The sequence below is a fragment of the Lontra canadensis genome, unplaced genomic scaffold, assembly GCF_010015895.1.
Source record: "Lontra canadensis isolate GAN:19392208 unplaced genomic scaffold, GSC_riverotter_1.0 scaffold31, whole genome shotgun sequence".
NCBI lineage: Eukaryota > Metazoa > Chordata > Mammalia > Carnivora > Mustelidae > Lontra > Lontra canadensis.
In genome coordinates this window covers 9806133-9824446 of record NW_022631025.1, presented here as the reverse complement: position 1 = coordinate 9824446, position 18314 = coordinate 9806133, and the positions used below count along the sequence as shown (strand labels likewise).

General features: G+C 47.6%; 1 protein-coding gene and 1 long non-coding RNA gene across 2 annotated transcripts in view; one reads left to right on the top strand and one right to left on the bottom strand.

Annotated features, from left to right (window-relative positions):
- Window positions 1-18314, bottom strand: part of PIP5K1B (phosphatidylinositol-4-phosphate 5-kinase type 1 beta) — a 158485-nt gene that overhangs the window by 10470 nt on the left and 129701 nt on the right. Inside the window, exon 12 of the mRNA XM_032866568.1 lies at window positions 11771-11888. Within this exon, the coding sequence (XP_032722459.1) occupies window positions 11771-11888 (118 nt within the window). The remainder of the gene's footprint in view (window positions 1-11770; window positions 11889-18314) is intronic.
- LOC116872997 lies at window positions 7357-15591 on the top strand. The gene is made up of 5 exons (XR_004383725.1): window positions 7357-7442; window positions 7757-7823; window positions 12324-12591; window positions 14270-14412; window positions 15514-15591. It is a non-coding gene; the product is annotated as an uncharacterized LOC116872997 (long non-coding RNA).

The following is an 18314-nucleotide window of genomic DNA, read 5'->3' as shown; positions in this document are numbered from 1 at the left end:
TAGGTGTGCAACAGGACTATGTCTAAAGAAGAATGCACACACCTTAATTAAAAAATCTGTCCTCGGGACACCTGGATGGCTCATTTGGTTGAGCGTCTGCCTTCAGCTCAGGTCATGGTCTCAGGGTCCTGGGATCGAGTCCCACATTGGGCTCTCGGCTCAGGGGGGAGCCTGCTTCTCCCCTCCCTCTGCCTGCTTGTATTCTCTCTGTCAAGTGAATGAAATTTTTTTTAAAAATTATTATTAATAATTATTATTACCCACCATCTGGCTCCCCCAACCTCCCACCCCCCGCCCTTTCAAAACCCTCAGGTTGTTTTTCAGAGTCCATAGTCTCTCATGGTTCACCTCCCCTTCCAATTTCCCTCAACTCTCTTCTCCTCTCCATCTCCCTATGTCCTCCATGTTATTTGTTATGCTCCACAAGTAAGTGAAACCATTTGATAATTGACTCTCTCTGCTTGACTTATTTCACTCAGCATAATCTCTTCCAGTCCCGTCCATGTTGCTACAAAAGTTGGGTATTCATCCTTTCTGATGGAGGCATCATACTCCATAGTGTATACGGACCACATCTTCCTTATCCATTCGTCCGTTGAAGGGCATCTTGGTTCTTTCCACAGTTTGGCGACCGTGGCCATTGCTGCTATGAACATTGGGGTACAGATGGCCCTTCTTTTCACTACATCTGTATCTTTGAGGTAAATACTCAGTAGTGCAATGGCAGGGTCATAGGGAAGCTCTATTTTTAATTTCTTGAGGAATCTCCACACTGTTCTCCAAAGTGGCTGCACCAACTTGCATGAAATCTTAAAAAAAAAATCTGTCATTGCTAAGGAAGGGCTAACCATCACCTGAGCTTTTTGCAAACTGTGATCTCTTCACTGGCAGGAGTTCTTGCCTTGATGTCGCAGGCTACTGACTGACCAGGGTGTGTTGGTTGCTGAAGGCTGGGGAGGCTGCAGCAATTTCTTAAAATAAGAACAATGAAGCTTGTTGCATCAATGGACTCTTGCTTTCATGAATCATTTCTCCATAGGATGCGACGCTGTCGGGCAGCATCTTACCCGTGGTAGAACTTGCAGAATCATCGTCGGTCCTCACCCCGCCTGCTGCTGCTCTGTCAACAGTTTGGGTAAGAGTTCAAATTCTTTGCTGTCGTTTCAACCATCCCCACAGCAGCTTCGCCAGGAATAGATTCCATCCCGAGAAACAACCCATCTGTTCGGGTCATACCATGAGATCGCAGCCATCGGGTCCCATCTTCAGGCCCCACTTCTCGTTTTCCTGCTCCTCCCTCCAAATCCACAGTTCCATCCTCCGCTAAGTCTGAGCCTCTCCATGTCGTCCGTAAGGATCGAATCCGTTTCTTCCAAGCTCCTTTTCATGTCGATACTTTAACCTCTTCCCATGAGTCATGAATGTTCCTTATGACACCAAGGATGGTAAATCCTTTCCAGAACATTTTCAATGTACTCTGCTGGGATCCATCAGCTGCCACTATGTATGGCAGCTACAGCCGTAGGAATGTATTTCTTAAGACTTGAACGTCAAAAATGGCTCCTTGATCCATGGGCTCTGGAATGGGTGTTTTTTAACAGGCACAAAAACATTAATTTCACTGTCCATCGCCATCAGAGCAGTTGGGTGCCCGGGTGCATTGTCTGTGAGCTGTAATATTTGAAGAGAAATACTGTTTTATGGGCAGCAGGTCTCAGCAGTGGGCTCGAAGTACTCAGTGAACCATGTTGGATGCAGATGTGCTGTTTGTTCCCTCTACAGAGCACTGGGGGAGTAGGACTGGCCTCATTCTTAAGGGCCCTGGGATTTTCAGAACGCTAAGTGAGCACCAGCTTCAGTGTAAAGTCACAGCAGCCCCTAACAAGAGGGTCAGACTGTCCTTTGAATCTTGAGGGCAGGCTTTGAGTTCTCCAGCTACGTACATCCTAGATGGTACCTTCTTCTGATATAAGACTGTTTTATCTACATTGAAAATCTGTTGGTCCGGGTAGCCCCCTTTGGGAACCATCTCAGCTCGATCTTCTGGATCGCTTGCTGCCCCCATGTCAGCGCGCACTGCTTTGCCTCACACTTTCATGCCACGGACACAGCTTCCTTCCTTAAACCTCATGAATCAACCCCTGCTAGCTTCAGACTTCTCTTCTTCAGCTTCCTAACCTCTCACTCTTCACAGAATTGTAGAGAGTTAGGGCCTTGCTCTGGAATAAGCTTTGGCTTAAGGGATTGTTATAGGAGGTTTGGTCTTCTCTCCAGACCACTAGAACTTTCTTCCTATGAGCAATAAGGCCGTTTCACCTTCTCACCATTTACATATTCACTGGAGTAGGGCTTTCAATTTCCTTCAAGAGCCTTTCCTTCGCAGTCCCGTCTTGGCTAACTGTTGGGTGCAAGAGGCCTAGCTTCTGGTCCATCTTTACTTCCAACATGCTTTCCTCACCAAGCTTGATCACTTCTAGCTTTTGATTTAAAAAGACAGGAGACTCTTCCTTTCTCTTGAACATTTAGAGGCCACTGCAGGGTTACGAACCGGCCTAACTGCATATCGTGGTGTGCCAGGGAACAGGAAGGCCTGAGGAGGAGCCGGGGCAGCCAGAACACACATGTGAGTTGGTTATCGGATGTGGGTGTGGTTTGTGGCTCCCCAAACCATTAGGGATCACTAAAATGAAGATAATAATGAAAAAATTGGAAATGTTGTAAAAATTACCAGACTGTCACACACAGACACAAACCGAGCAAACGCTGTTGGGAAAATAGCACAGAAAGACTTGCTCCACGTGGAGTTGCCGCAAACCTTGAACTGGTAAAACCTGGAATGAAAAGACGCGTGCCTACACCGGTGAGAAGAGACTTGTGAAAAAAGTTGGCACTCACTGTAGATGTCTCATGGGAATGAATTGAAGATTATGGCCTTTCATTTTTTTTTTTTGAACTATTAATGTTGCAGTGATGTTTTAACACAGCTCTCTGTCTGATTAATTTATTTTCCAAAAGCCCAAGAGAAGCTTGAGGGCATCAATGATGTATATGGGCTGACAGTTCTACAGCGAACTTTCCAGCACTTGAGTGACTTCTGTTACTTGTAAATCCAAGTGGTTATCTTGTCACCTGATATGTCCAATAACCTTGGGGCCACAACAGAATTCACTCTGACCCCTGCTTATGCCCCAGTTGGAAAATGCTGGGGGAGTGAGCATAACCTTGGTTTCATTTGAAAAGCAGCACTGCCTTCGGATGAGACCACTGGATTCTCTTTCAGCCAGGTAGGAGGAAAGTAGAAAAAGCTCAGGGCTCTGGCCTTGGTCCAGAGGGTAGGAACTAGAAGCTATACCCCCATCAAGCCTTTCTGTCTCAGCACTTCTACTGGTACCACTTTTCTTTACAAAAAGACTCTGTAGCCGTTATGGGTTGAGTCAAGAGTTCTCCGAAATTGCTACGTTGAAGTCCTAATTGCCATTACCTCACAACGTGACCCTCTTTGGAGGTAGGATGTTCACAGAGATAATTAGGTTGAAATAAGGTCACGAGGGTGAGCCCTAATCCCACACAACTGACCGCTTTACTCAAAGGGGAAATCTGGACAGACACAGGGAAGCCCATGTGAGGACACAGCGTGAAGATGGTTCTCTCCAAGCCAAGGGAGGCGCCTGGGAGGCCTCCTTCCCGTGGCCCTCAGAAGGAACCGACCCTGCCAACACCTCGCTCTCTGGCTTCTGGCCTCCAGAGCTGTGCAACAATACATTTCTGTTGTCTAAGCCACCTCAGTGGTGGTCCTTTATTACCACAGCCCTAGGAAAGCAATGCAGCAGCCATTACTGGGATTTAGAAAGTATTTTCTTTTTCTAAGTTAAAATCTCAGATTAAAAAAAATTTTTTTTAAAAAAGATTTTATTTATTTGACAGAGATCACGAGTAGGCAGAGAGGTAGGCAGAGAGAGAGGGGGAAGCAGGCTCCCCGCTGAGCAGGGAGCCCAACACGGGGCTCGATCCCAGGACCCTGAGGTCATGACCTGAGCTGAAAGCAGAGGCTTAACCCACTGAGCCACCCAGGTAACCCACTGATTTTTAAAATTCTTAATCCTATTCCTTCCTGGGGGTTCCTTCAAAGTACACAGCGCCCCAGGCCTTGAGAGGCTGTAGGGGACGAGGTGTCAGAGCTTCAAAGTGAAGGATTTGTCCACCTTGTATTGGTAGAGGTTCTGCTCAACCCGTAAAAAGAGCCTTTTCTCTGCTGAGTCCCCAGACTGCCAAGGGGCCTCTGTAAGGGGCCTGAGTCGGGCTGGCCGTGGCAGCGGAGGAGGGCACTGGCGTTTTTGCACCTGTTACCAGTAGCTTCCAGTCCGGCTGGAAAGGCACCGAGTCTGTGAGAAAGGCCACGGGGCAGAAGCTTTCAGAGACACACTTGCTCTTTTTTTTTTTTTTTTAAATACAGTTTCAATTCAAGGACTTCCGCTACCGCCTCTGGCCCGCGGGCAGAGGCGCCTTTCTGCCAGTGGGTGGCAGTAGGGTCCGCCGCAAGCAGGAACACGGACAGAATCCCGGTTCCTGCGAGGGTGTGCGTGTGGCAGCTCTGCCTGACGTTGCACGAGAACGGAGAACACGCAGAGGCGCCGAGGCGAGCGCCATGGGCAGACGCAGGCAGAGATTAGGGCTGCACGGCGAAGAATGCCAAGGACCGCACGGAGCCACCGGAGGCTGGAAGCAGCCGGGAAGCATCTCTCCTGAGCGCCTTCAGATGGATGGAGCCTGGCCTTGCGGACACCCGCATCCGGACATCCGGCCTCCACCACCACGACACTGTGGTTCTGGTGAAGCCGCCTGGATCCAGGGACTTGGTGTCTGGGCAGCCCTAGGAAACTAGCACAGGGAGCGACAAAAGCAGGGGAAGCCAAGCCCTCAGATCTCTCCTCCTGAGTCCTCCCCGTTCACCACACTCAGAGAGGCTTTTTTTTTTTTTTTTTTTTAATGAAGTGTATAATACTTACCACCTTCTCCCTTCGACCAGGTTTTCCTACTCCTTTTCAGATCCCGCAGGAGCGAACAGTAAGGACGAGGACCCCCTATTCACTAAGGCCCTGGGTAGGACTCAAGCTTGCTTTCCCTAGACTTCCCATGTGTTCCTAACGTGGTTCATGTTGAGCGTGCGATTTGTTTCCTGCAGGCTCAGTGCCTGGGGGCCTCCAAGGTCACACCACGAGAGACTGTTGTTTCTCAAATGTTTTTTTCCCAAGAGTTGGAAAGGCTCAGGAGACCAGTAAACATTGGCTCCTGATGACAAGGAAGAATAGGGAAACTGAGAGCCAAGACAGGAGCCGGAGGGAGATTCCAGAGGGAGTTGGGGAGGTGGAGGGAAGTCAGTGCCAGGAGGCACTCCCCTCCCCACCATCCGCAGGAGCCTGAGTCAAGCTCACATACAGAGCTGACCTTGAAGAAGGCAGCCATCAAGCTGGCCTCTGAGGCCAGGAGTCATTGTAAAGCTAGGAACCAACAACAAAAAATGTACCCTAGCCCAGCCAGCTGTCACTCAATCACTAACTCCGGTTCCCTTAGCTAATCCTTAAACAGTGGCTTAACACTGTAGGATTTAAAACTGATCCTAGGGGTGACCTCCGATGGCGGACTGATGGCTTGCCTCAGTAATCTGAAAGCTTGTGTTAGTGTGGGAATCACTTATGGGTGCCATGGGGCCAGACAGTGGGACCCATTCTTTCCACTCACTCACACATCTTAGACATAATATCCGGTCAGTGGCTTAAGATGGCCAAGCACTTCTGGAGATAAAGGGTCCTATTTTGCTCTTCCTGAAATCTCTCCATTTCTTACCATTGTGGCCACCACTATGGCGGAAGGAAACCGCATTCTGGTTGAATGCCTTATAAGCCAAAGGCAGTGGTTTGACTCTCCTCCTTGGCTCTCACTAATATCTATCACAAACCCTTTGGCAGATGGGGATTCTAGCTCTCTGCTGAGAAGCGACAGTACTGCCAGTTTCAAATCAACACCCTTCGCAGCATCCAATCTGGCTCAGACAGGAGGGATTAAAGGCCCCGATACTCTCCGTACAAGTCTTTAAGCTCCATGCCAGCGGAGCCCAATCCACAAATGCAGCTTCTCCTGCCAGAAAGTTCCAGTGGGTTTTCTAAGACCCCCGTGACCTAATTTAAAGTGTTTTTCTTTTTCTCAGGCTTTTCTCATACATAATGCTACGATAAGCTGTTAATTCAATCATTTTCACTTCTCTGCCACCCTTCATCCTGTGATCAAAGAGTCTTATTAGCCACCCTCAACACACATTAAATAATCAAGCTGTCCACCAGCTGCACAGGAAAGCCTTAATCTCCAGTGCAGGCCTGGCTGAGAAATGGCTTAACTGTTTCTTCTCCTTGGCCCACAGTTATTTTTGTACTTCAAACAGCTGTCTTGCAGAGACACCTATCTGGAAGAAAGTACCTATCAGCGAGAGGATGTTAATAGGGAAAGTGTAAAAAAGAAAAGCGTATATAACCTTGAGACAAAAAGAAAGTCCTTGTTTAGCGGCAGCCGCCTTTCCAACTTCTGTGTTATGACAAAATCGATCACGCGATCCCCCACGTACCCATCGGCTCTCCGCCAGTCATCCCCGTAACAATTCTCAGCTGGGTTTTGTTGCGGGTCCCTCTTTCCCTTGATACAAAATTGCATTCTACCTCAGGCAGAGAAGCTGCCTTAGGACCTCGAGTACCAACGACAGCGTCAGCCTTAGAATGCCCGAGACTGTTCTCAAAGTGGAATCGAGCTCTTATGAGCACTGCGTGATTGCCCTGTACAGCCTGATCATCTCTGCTCAATTCTTTCAAATACGCTAATTTGTGCCATCAACTCAAATTCAATGGAAGAACGCATCTTTGGTCACTGGATAAAATCATCTTCAGAAACACACCTCTCCCCCGCCCCCTTGATTTGAGTATTGGCAAATGAATCAGCCTGGAACTTTCTAGAGGGAAGGGGAATGGCCTTTTCATCTTTTTAAAGATTTTGTTTAATTTATTTGATAGACAAGTAGGCAGAGAGGCACGCAGAGAGAGGAAGGGAAGCAGACTCCCCGCCGAGCAGAGAGCCCGACGCGGGGCTTGATCCCAGAACCCTGGGATCATGACCTGAGCTGAAGGCAGAGGCCTCAACCCACTGAGCCACCCAGGTGCCCCTTGTTTGACAGAGACAGCTCCCATAGGCAGGGGGAGTAGTAGGCTCCCCACTGAGCAAGAAGCCTGCTGCAGGACTTGATCCCAGGATCCTGGGATCGTGACCTGAACAGAAGGAAGACACTTAACTGACGGAGCCACCCTTTTCAATGGCCTTTTCAAAGCAGGCAGGATGACAGGAACACGGAACCTGAACCCAGTGCTTTCTAAGAGTGACGGAACAATCAGCTGTCTTTTAAGGTAAACTATGATTTCAACTTTGTGTCAAATCACAGCAGGAAGCAGGATAGCCAACCTCATTAATACATGCATCACGTGGGTGGATCCTTCAAGGGAAACGTCATATGTTACCTGGTGTGCAGACATTATCTGGTTTAAATCCCGTGTATTTTTAAAGGGATATAGGCAGTATTCTGTATCAGTATACAAATAACAGCACTGGGGAATTAGGGATATCTACTAGAAGAGAAACACTGTATCTTAAAGGAGAAAAAAAACAGTACAAGAGAAACAAAACTATGTCTCTTACAATTCTAACCATAATGTCCCCACAGAAGCCTCCAACTGCCCTTCAAGAAAGGCGCCTTTGATGAAGAGGATTCTTACTAGGTCCAGCGGAAGGTGAGACAAAGGTTTTCCTTTCTCCTGCTTATCTTTTCCATTCGCTCGTTCACAGTAGAGAGGCACATGGCAATAGTGAGGGGAGGGCAATGAGCTACAGCCTCCCAGAACTGGAAGAGCATGCAAAATAGAACATAAAAACCTCCAGCGTGAAAACACACCCTGGAATTAGAAATTCATGGTGCAGAACTTTCTAGATGTCTTGCCAAAAAATTTATGTTTAAATACTGTGAAGGTTTAGGATAGAGGAAGATGGGATGACACAGCAAAATCTGGGAAGAGAGCTGTAGCTGCTCTGGTGAAACCTTCTCTTATTGGAACTCCACAGCATTTAGAGGAAGCCACAGCAGGCCAGAGCTGGAGGGGGTCTTAGAGTGACTGAAGGATCCATTTTATGGATGAGAAAGCGGAGGGCCTGAAGGGGAGATCAATTCAAGGTCAATGATAAATGAGAGGCAGAGAACACCACAGAACCCAGGCGCTTGCTTCTGTGGAATTAATTTATGGCCCGCTGGGTTCTGCAGCAGGGATAGGGGCTAAGTGAAAACACTAGACTCCCGGGGATCCATCAGGTCTCCATTAATGATAGGAAGACGTCATCTGTCTTTTCATTCCCATGGCCTTTCATGGGCATACAGTGTGGGTACAAGGATGTGCCCTGTGACAACACACTAACATAGAAACAGACCCAAGAATGCTATTAAGCCTGATGCTACAGATTTTAAAGACATAAAATAATGCCACTTTTCTTGTTTTTGTCCGGAAAATAGTGATTTTGACAGAAATTTACTTAAATTAATAGTTATTCTGAATGAATGATTCCATGAATTGAGTAAATATTAAATTTTCTCATAAAAAAAATTCTCATAAAAAAAAAAAAGTAGCCACATACACAAAAACTCTTGGGTGGGATCCTCAATACTTTGGAAGATGTACTGGTATCAAAGGTGTGAGAAGTGTTGTGCTAGAACACTGAAAGCCAGAAGCTTACACTGTTGCCAACATAACTCCCCTGGCCCCTTCCCTCATCGGGTCCATCTCTCGCTTTACGAGGAACAGGATTCCAACCACATGGCCGGGAGACCTGGACACATAACCAGTGCCCAAGCCATAGGGACAGGTGCTCACGGGGCTGGGTTTAGGGAGGAGAGCACAAGGAGTGGGACTCCAGTTTCCACCCTGCCCTTTACCAGCTGTGAGACCTGGTGAAGGGATCCTCCATGTCCTTATCCGTGTGAATGGAGACCACCGTAACCCCTACCTGGCTGGAGCCACTTGTGTCCAGAAAGCAAGCCCGGGGACAGTGGCTGGAGGCACAGGGGCGGTGCTCAGTTGTACCTCGTTACTGTGCAAGACCCCGAGCTCTCCAGCAGCACCGAACCGTTCCCCTCACAACATTCTTGAATTTTGACCTTTGAAATTGAAACGTACACCAACACAGAGGTCTCTTCACCCCAATCTGTTTCTGTGTCCTCTTCTCTCTTATCTGCATGTTACCTTGTGTGATTTTGGGCCAAGCCTTGAACTTCTGAGTCTAATTTCTGTCTGGCAAAGGCAGTGTGATCCCCAATGCAGGCAGCACAGCTCGGTCATTAAGAGCGGGCTTGGGGCGAGGCTCGGAGGGTTGGAATCCCAGCTCTGATCTCTGACCGTTTACTTGTCGCCTGGTCTGGGGCAAGTGGATGATTGCACGTGCGTCCCTCTCCTTTCTGTAAAATGGAGCTCTGGCGGCTTCCTAGCGGGTCGTGGGGATTAAATGGCTTAAGACAAAGTATTCAGGACACTGCTCAGCTTGCAGGAAACATGGAAAAATGCTAAATAGCTTATCGTAAGTAGCTACAAAATAAGATTAGGCTCGATCAGCTTTTCTCCCCAAGCCTGGTGAGAATTTCTGTTGCCTTGTCTTCACTGCTGTGGGACTCCCCTTGCTTCCCACGCCTGTGAACCGTTAGCAGCCCCGTGCTGGGAAGGCTGGGCAGAGGACCACCACCGCTGCCTCCTTCAGTTCTAAACTCCCTGCTTCCTTCATTCCTAACTGCTGCTCAAAGTGCTTTCAAACCACTGCCAGTCAATACTGGGGCTCTTCCCTGTGACTTCTGGAGGAAGCATGAACTTTTTATGAAAAGTTTGGCTTCTCCATGTCCAAGAAAGGCACAGAAGCACCATAAAATGAGACACTGATAAAAGGACAGAAGCAGTTTTCTTACAAAGGAAATGGAGAATACCGGAGGAGGAGCAATCAAAATGACTAACGACAAGCTTTCCAGCAAAGGAGTCGGGGTAATCCATAGGGTAACTGGGATCAGTAAGGCCATTTAACTACCCTGTGATCTTCTGTTCCTCTGGGAAGGGTCACATGCTCCTGGTTGGTGCCAATCTGTTTTTTTAAAGACACAAGGAGCATGAACTCTTAGCTCACGAAGATCAGATTTCATTTAGTTTTTCAAATTTACCGTGGGACCAAAAAATTACTGTAATTTTTTTCCTATTTAATTCCCTACCTTCTTGGTTGTACAGAGGAACCAGCTCTTCTGTAAGGATTTTAAAGTGCACCATCACTTATTTTAAAAAGTGGGGGCACTGTGGGGAGAAGGGTTGCCCAGTGGAAAAAAAATTCTGTTGGTGCTACAACCAGGATATTTGGAGGTTATTAAAAAAAGTCCTTTCACAAGGGTGGTTGTGGGGAGAGGGCTTCTATTCTCTATAAGGGGTCAAGGAAAGCCAATCTGAGATGGTTGTGCTGAGACTGAAGGACGTAACGGAGCAAGCTTGGGACAGCTAAGAAAGTGTATTTTCAGACAGTAAAGGCACATGCAAAGGTCCTGAGGCAGAGGCATAGTTGGTTATGGGAGGAATACCAAGGTCACTGTGGTTGGAACAGTATGGTTAAGGAAGACAGAGGCAGGGAAAGGAGCACAGAAAAAAGTGGCAGCATAGATCAGACCATGCAGGGCCTTGAGGACATTGGAGCTTACTCTAGGAGAGGGGAGAAGGTGCTGGAGGGCTCTGTGATAACAAATAGCATTTTTGGTGACCAAGGTCCTGTAGAGTATGCTTGAGTGAACAGAGGGCTAGGCTGGGGCGTAGAGGGGAGTGGTGGTGTGTGGTCAGGAGACCCACCCAGTGGGGTACCTGACACAGAGTTTGCACACTTAGGCTTGGCACAACTCAAAAGACAACTTAAAAGAGTGGAAAAGCTGAAATCCATACTTGGTGTCTCTTGTGTGATTTTGTGCAGGTATGCAGAGATGCGGAGAACGTGTGTGGGATGGACTTTGTAGGGAAGCACCCCTTCTCTCTCATAGCTTAGTCCATCATACATCCTTCTAGATCTCATCTAATAATTGACTTAAGTCACTGGGGACAACTTGGCAGGCAATCAAGGGCGTTCACGGACACGATCATTCCTGATCCTAAGTGGCCCCGTAAGCTTGGCATTATTTCCCTCCTTTGGCAAACAGGGACACACAGAGAGGTGCCTGCCCAGGTCATGCCCCCGGTTGGTGACAACCGAGGGAGACGGCCAACATTCTTTGGTGCTGACCTCCGGTTCTTGCCACAACCCCGTTCTGGGCCTCTTAAGCTACCAATTTACCAAGGAAGTAACACAGAATTCCAGAAGATTCACGCACACGGCAGATACACTGGAGTCACAGAAGATGTTACCACGGAGAAGCCCCATTTCACCTCACAATTAGGGGACCGGTTCTCTTCTTACCTAGAGGGATTTAGCTTCTTACGCTACATACTCTCTTGTGGAATGTTCTGCATGAACTGTGTGAAAGCATGGCTTGTGAAAATCGCCCCCGTGGTGCCAGTGATGGAGGGCCATGGTTTCTTTTAAAACCCCAGCCTGCCTGGCCTCGCAGAACCCATTCTTGCATAAACTGTGGCCCCGGGGCCCATCCGTAAACCAGAAGGAAGCGGAAGAAACTAAAATTACTTACTAAATAGACATCAAGCACGGAGGCATTATCGTCCTGCATTTCCAGAGCGTTTGGCTCAGAAGTCAAGTAGATGGTCCCCTCTTCCAAGGTAAATGTTGAACTGGAAGGTAACCCTTTACTGGAAAGACAGAGAAGAATAATGAGTGCGTGGCCTCCAGACCAAGATCCACGGAAACCTCCAAGTTGTGGATAAAGACGTGGAGTTCAGGAAAGCTTTTTGGGATTACAAAAACGATTTTGAGGGTTCAGAGGCAATACGGTCCTCCCCGGAGATGGTTTAAGGGATTCGGTTGTACTAGCTGTGTATCTCCCTGTCTGCTTCCCTGCATGGGACACTTGTTTATACTTCTGAGAAGGGATCTGTGGGTCCCCGGCCTCGTGAGGGTGGAGGGCTGTCACCTAGAGGCCCACCGGTCAGCTCTGACTTTCAGCAGTGGGTTCCTGCTGCTTGGGTTTGCCACTTAGAGTACGCATGCTTTGCCGGTTTACAAAGATAACCTTGTGCACGATCAGTACTAGTTTCTCTCTCTGTACTCCTCTCTTTTCCTTTTAGGCATGAAAGGTCCAATTGTACCAGCAGTTGTCAAACTTAAATGTGCATCAGAATCCCTTTACAGATTTCTTGGTTTAGCAAACCATCAGCTTTCAAGGGATGCTTCTCTGAGAACACTGTGTGCCCACGACCATCGCTCAAGTCATTTTCTGGATCAAAAGTAATGAGGCAGTGACAGGCTTTAATTGGCTTTTGCTTCTCAACGACTACAATGTCACCCACCAAAGAGGAATTACTTCTCTACTTAAACATCAAAGCTAGAAATAAGGTGGTCAGAAAATAGGTAAGTGTGGGATGACTTCTGATTTTTATTCCTTTTTTTTTTGCTCCTATTTTATTTTTATATAATTAAAAAAATCTCTAAATGTTGCTGTGTTATTTTATGAACATATCATTTATTCGATGAAGTTCAGAACTCAGTTTTCAAGATTGAGGGTATAACCAAGAATATTCTGGAAGTGATTTTTCTTTTTCTTTAAGCTTTATGCCAAAAGTGGGCCTTGACTTCATGACCCCAAGATCAAGAGTTGTTGAGCCAGTCAGACATCCCTGGAGGTGATTTTGCTTAAAAAATTCTTAATTTTTTAATACTACATGTGGTGTAAAATACAGCTAAAAGTCCTCTTCTTTTCCTGCCGTCCTGTTGTGATCCTGAGTCACTCCCCTAGAAGTAAATCCATTATGTACATGTTTTTCAGTCTAATATTTATCTTCTATTTTGGGTAACCATGAGTAAGCTAGCATGATTTAGAAAAAAAAGAAGAGGGTATTCTTTGGGAATTACCAATTATTTTAGCTAAAATACACTGTGATTACAGAAGACAAACACTGGATTTCCTCAGCATTCTATGGTCAAATTTGAGCAAAATCAAACTTTACTTGTATTGTTTTTCAACATGTATGAAAACACTTTCCTATCTCAACAGCATAGTCTGAGCATTATTTGGGGGATGAAAATGAGGCTCACAGGGACTTATATCCAGGTTCTATAAAGAACTCTTAGAACAATAAAAGGACAAATCACCCAATTAAAAAATGAGTAAAGGATCTGGAGAGTCCTGCAAAGAACTACAAATGGCCAGTAAGTGTATGAAAAGATGCTAAACATCATTCATCCTAAGGGGAACTCAAAAACTCTGGGGAGCTTCCCCTTCTCGCTCCCCGAGCTGCTGTCAAAGGCGAGAGGAGGAGCTGGAGAGGACATGATGAAGACTGGAGAAGGGGGCAACGGCTTTGGGAAACAGTTTGGTGGATCCTTAAAACTATGAATCCCAGCATTTCTACTCCTAGGTGTAGATATCCAAGAAAAATGAAGACATGTGCCCACACTGAAGCTTGCCCACGAATGCTTCCAGTTGCATTCTTCAGAATAGTCCCATAGTGTTAATAACTCAACTGTCCACTAGCTGGTGAACAGGTAAGTAACTCCTGCAATGGAATAGGATTCGGCAATAAGAAATAATGAGGTACCGATACGGCCAACAATATGGCTGAATCTTGAAAAACGTTTATGCTCAATGAAAGAAGCTGGTCATCAAGGACACGTATTGTGTGATTTCACTGATGTGAAATGTAGAGAAGAGGCAGATTTAGAGAGACGGAAGGCTCATGGTGGCCAGGGGTGGGGGTGAGTGGGGGAGGACTAGGGAGTTACTGATCTTGGGTGTGGAGTTTCTGGGCTATTGAAAACGTTCTAAAATTAGCTTTTAGCAATACACAACTTGGTGAGTAGACTAAAGTCACAGAACTGTCTACTCTGGGTCAATTTTAGAGTCTGTGAAATATCTTAAGGAAAAAAATTTCATGAAGCACCTAAGGGCCATGGTTTTAAAACTGGTCTCCGTGCACAGTACCAGAAATATCAGAAATGCAGAGAATAGTTTAGGTCGCATTGTACAGCTGTTTGGAGGAGATTCCAGTCATTCAAAAAATGTTTTTCTTAATAGAGAAAAAACATTCCAGTTGACCTGGCAACACTCAGAACTGGGCTCTGAGCTCCCACGCTGCGGCGTGAACAGACCATGTGTGCATGTGCGTGGAAGCCCGGGGAATTGTCTACGGTGTCCCAGGACCAGCTGGTGTGGCACAGGTACGGGACCTCCCTCCAGGGCACCCACGGCTCTCTGGACTCTTATGTTTATATCATCTCTCCCTGTCACCAACCCCCCCCTTGGATTTGTCCCCCCAACACGTCTGCTTCATAGATGAGGGATCTGAAGACCAGGCAGGGAGGCGCTGGGACTTGCCCAAGGTCACACAGCCGTTGAGTAGAGTTTAGGATCTGAATCCTGTTTTCCAACCAAGCACCTTTTCTAGGGCCAGCCAGCGGACATTTGAGAAATCTGCCATTGTAGAAACCGAGGCAGCAAAGGCAGAGGGGCCTGGGAGGTCGGAAATAATCCCCGGATCCAGCAAAAACGAAGGCAGTAGACAGTGCTGGATGTGGCTGCCGAGATCTCGGCTTGAGGAGAGTAAAGATGGCCAGAACGGTTGGGGGAAAACTAGGCAGAATATGCTTTATAAATAAATATTATTTTTCTTCCTTAAAAAGTTAAAAATAGAATCACCTTGTGATCCAGCAATCCCATTTCTGGGTATATACCCCCAAAGAAGAAAAACAGTCTGAGCTATTTGTTCACCCAAACTGTTTGTCTCCCCCCGCCCCTCAAGCCCCATTCATATCTTAAAGTCCTAATGCCCAGTACTCCACAATGTGCCTGTATTTGGAAATAAGGTCTTTAAAGAGGTAATTAAGGTTAAATGAGATCATTGGGAGAGGCTCTAATCCAGTATGATTGGTGCCCTTAAAAGAAGAGATTGGGAGCGGGGAGGGGGGAATGCCTAGGTGGTTCATATGGTCACGCATCTGATTCTGTTTCAGCTCAGGTCATGATCTCGGGGTGCTGAGATCGAGCCCCACACTGGGCTCTGTGCTCGGTGTGGAGTCTGCTTCTCCTACTCCCTCTGCTGCTCCCCCTGCTCTCACTCATAAACAAAAACAATATTTTAAATAAGGGTTTTACAAAGACATGAACAAAGATGGGGTGAAGACAGGGGAGAAGACAGCCAAGGAAGGAGGCCTCAGGAGAAACCAACCCTGCTTCCCCCTTGATCTTGGACTCGTAGCCCCAGAACAGGGAGATAACACGTTGCTGTTGTTCAAGTGGCTTCGTCTCTGGCACTTCCTTAGGGCCGCCTTAGCAGAGGGACACACCCACGTCCACAGCCTCACTCCCGGTGGCCAAGGAGGGGGAAGCAGCCCGAATCCCCACTGACGGAGGAGAGGATACACAGAACTGACGTGCACAATGCAGCACTATTCAGCCTTGGGAAGGAAGCCAGTTCCACCACACGTTAACGGCAGACTGTGTAGGACTTTGTGCTACATGCAATCAGCCAGACCTTAAAGGACAAATACTGTGTAATTCCACTTCCGTCAAATTCACAGAGACAGAAACGCGAATGAATGGAGGTTGCCGGGGCAGAGGGTGGGGGATGGGGGCAGAGTTTCAGTTCTGCGAGAGGAAGGGTTCTGGAGCCCTCGGAGCCCACTTGTATAATAATGTGAGTGCATGTGACACTATCAAACTGTACACTTACGGATGGTTAAAGTGGGAATTTTTTTTTTAAGTTTTAAGAGAGAGCAAGCATGAGCAGGGGGGAAGGGCAGAGAGCTGGATGCGGGGCTCCTTCCCAGGACCCTGGGATCAGGACCTGAGCCGAAGGCAGACACTTAACCAACTGAGCCACCCAGGTGCCCCTGTTAATGTGAATTTTACCACGATAAAAAGAGAATAGTATTGGGGAGCGCTGTGAAGTGTGTAAACCTGGCGATTCACAGACCTGTACCCCTGGGGCTAATAATACATTATAGATTAATAAAAAATTAAAAAAATTTAAAAGAACAGTATTGAACAGTAGTCATTTAAGCTTCTAACATTTTAATTAAAAGAAATGACCTATGAAAGAACTCTGTAATATCTAGGACTATAACCCTGTGCAAATCATCAGGCACGGATACTGACTCGCATCCAGTGTATTCTGGATAACCTGACATGAACACATCTTGGCACAGAGGGAAAGCTACACAACCCATTCGCTCATCTGCCTTCACGTACGAGTAAGGAGGATGACAATACCGTGAGTGAGACCAGAGCACAGAGATGGCCGGTCCCTTCCCTGCAAGAGAACGTGTTTTAGGAAAACAAGTGCCGGGGCAGGCGGCGGGCGGGGGGGGGGGGGCATGAACTCTGGGATTAGAGGATTCAGCCTTGAGCTCTGGCTCTTCTGGGTTGTGGTGCTACTGGAGACTGTCCTCACCCTGCCCCGAGCTCCGGGTTCCCACACAGAAAGCAAGGATAGTATCAAACCTGCAGGGTGGCTGGAGACATTAGTGAATGCATAGCACAACCCCCATTCATGTACCTGTGGTCTAGGTGCTAGGATGGAGCAGAGAAGAAATCCGTGTTTCCACCTCGCAGACCTTACACAGCGCGGGGCAGACAACGAGAGAAACACTCAGAGCGGGGACAAGAGCCACAAGTGAGCGAGTGACGCGGGGCATCTGTAAACCGCAAACTCCCCTTGCTCTGCCGCTGGAGTTGTAAGGATCTCAGGCACGAGTCCGACACCAGGGGACACAGGTATGTCCCCTTCTACTCCAGGGGGCACTGGCCTGCTCTCCGAGGCGCCCCGCCGCAGTGCACCCCGCTCCCCGGCTGCTCTCTCTCCAGGTCACACGTCGCCTGCGCGCTCAGGTCTCCGCTTCTCCAACCCCCTGGAAAGGCTGGGAGTGGTGGGCAGCTGCCCGTTGTGCAACTGTTTTTCAGCCACTGGCCTTACAAGTCCTGCAGGTTTGTTTGGGGCTTTGGCTGGAACCGATAAGAATAATTCACTTTCACATTCTGTTACATTTTTAGCAAAGGGACTGGTAAAGGTTATACACACCACGGAAGGTCATAGCTTTATCTTTCCTTTTTTTTTTTTTTTTTTTTTAATTTTATTTGTCAGAGCACAAGCAGGGGGAGCAGCAGACAGACGGAGAAGCAGGCTCCCCTCTGAGCAAGGAGCCTGATGCGGGACTCTATCCCAGGACTCTGGGATCATGACCTGAGCTGAAGGCAGCCCCTTAACTGACTGAGCCACCCAGGCGTCCCAAAGCTGTACCTTTCCTAATCAAGAAGTGCCTCACATAAAGTATTTGTGATTAAAAACCTTTTTATTATTTACTTGAATGTATATGTGTGTCCCTTGCTACTTAAAAAAATTAATGAAATGTAAATATTAAACGAATAGGGACATAATGAAAGAATAAACCATCCAACCCACGGAATGCATCTGCAGCAAAGTCCTCCCTCCTTGAAGATGCCTCAAGCAGTCAAGTTTAGATTGGTTCTAAAAAGGATTTTCACTTAAATGTTGGCGCCACTGATCAATTCCATGTTTGTTTCTCTTCCATTCTGATGTGGGGAGGTTCTGGGGGGGATATACTCAGTCCCGTTACTGTACTGTTAGTTTCCTGGGTAGAGGCCTATCTGGAACCCATTTCTAATTTGATTTTTTTCCAGATTCCCTTATCGGGGTCACTGTAAGTGAGAGCATCCCTCTTGGGCCCAGTGCCCTCCAAACCCAGCCACTGTGTCTGAGGGCCGGCCACTCCTTCGCCTTGCAGCTTGGGAAGATCCATTTCTAGAAGCAACATTACATGACTAGGTTTAAGAGTCTGGCTTCCTGCCTGCCATCAACTTTTGCCACTATTCCCTCCGTTCAGACCGAGGGCTGACTGAGCCTAATTCACAGCCAGGCTTTCAGGGGAAACAGTCCCACCCAGTTGGGTTCTTCCCTTGAAAAATCCGAGAACCCGCCCGTCCTTTGCAACTGCTCTGGGCTCTGCTCTCTGCACCCAGGGCAGCCTGGCGTGGGTCAGAGCTGTGCAGGAGCGGCTTCCAGACCCTCACAGCGCTCGCCCAGACAGCAGACACGAGCGGCTCT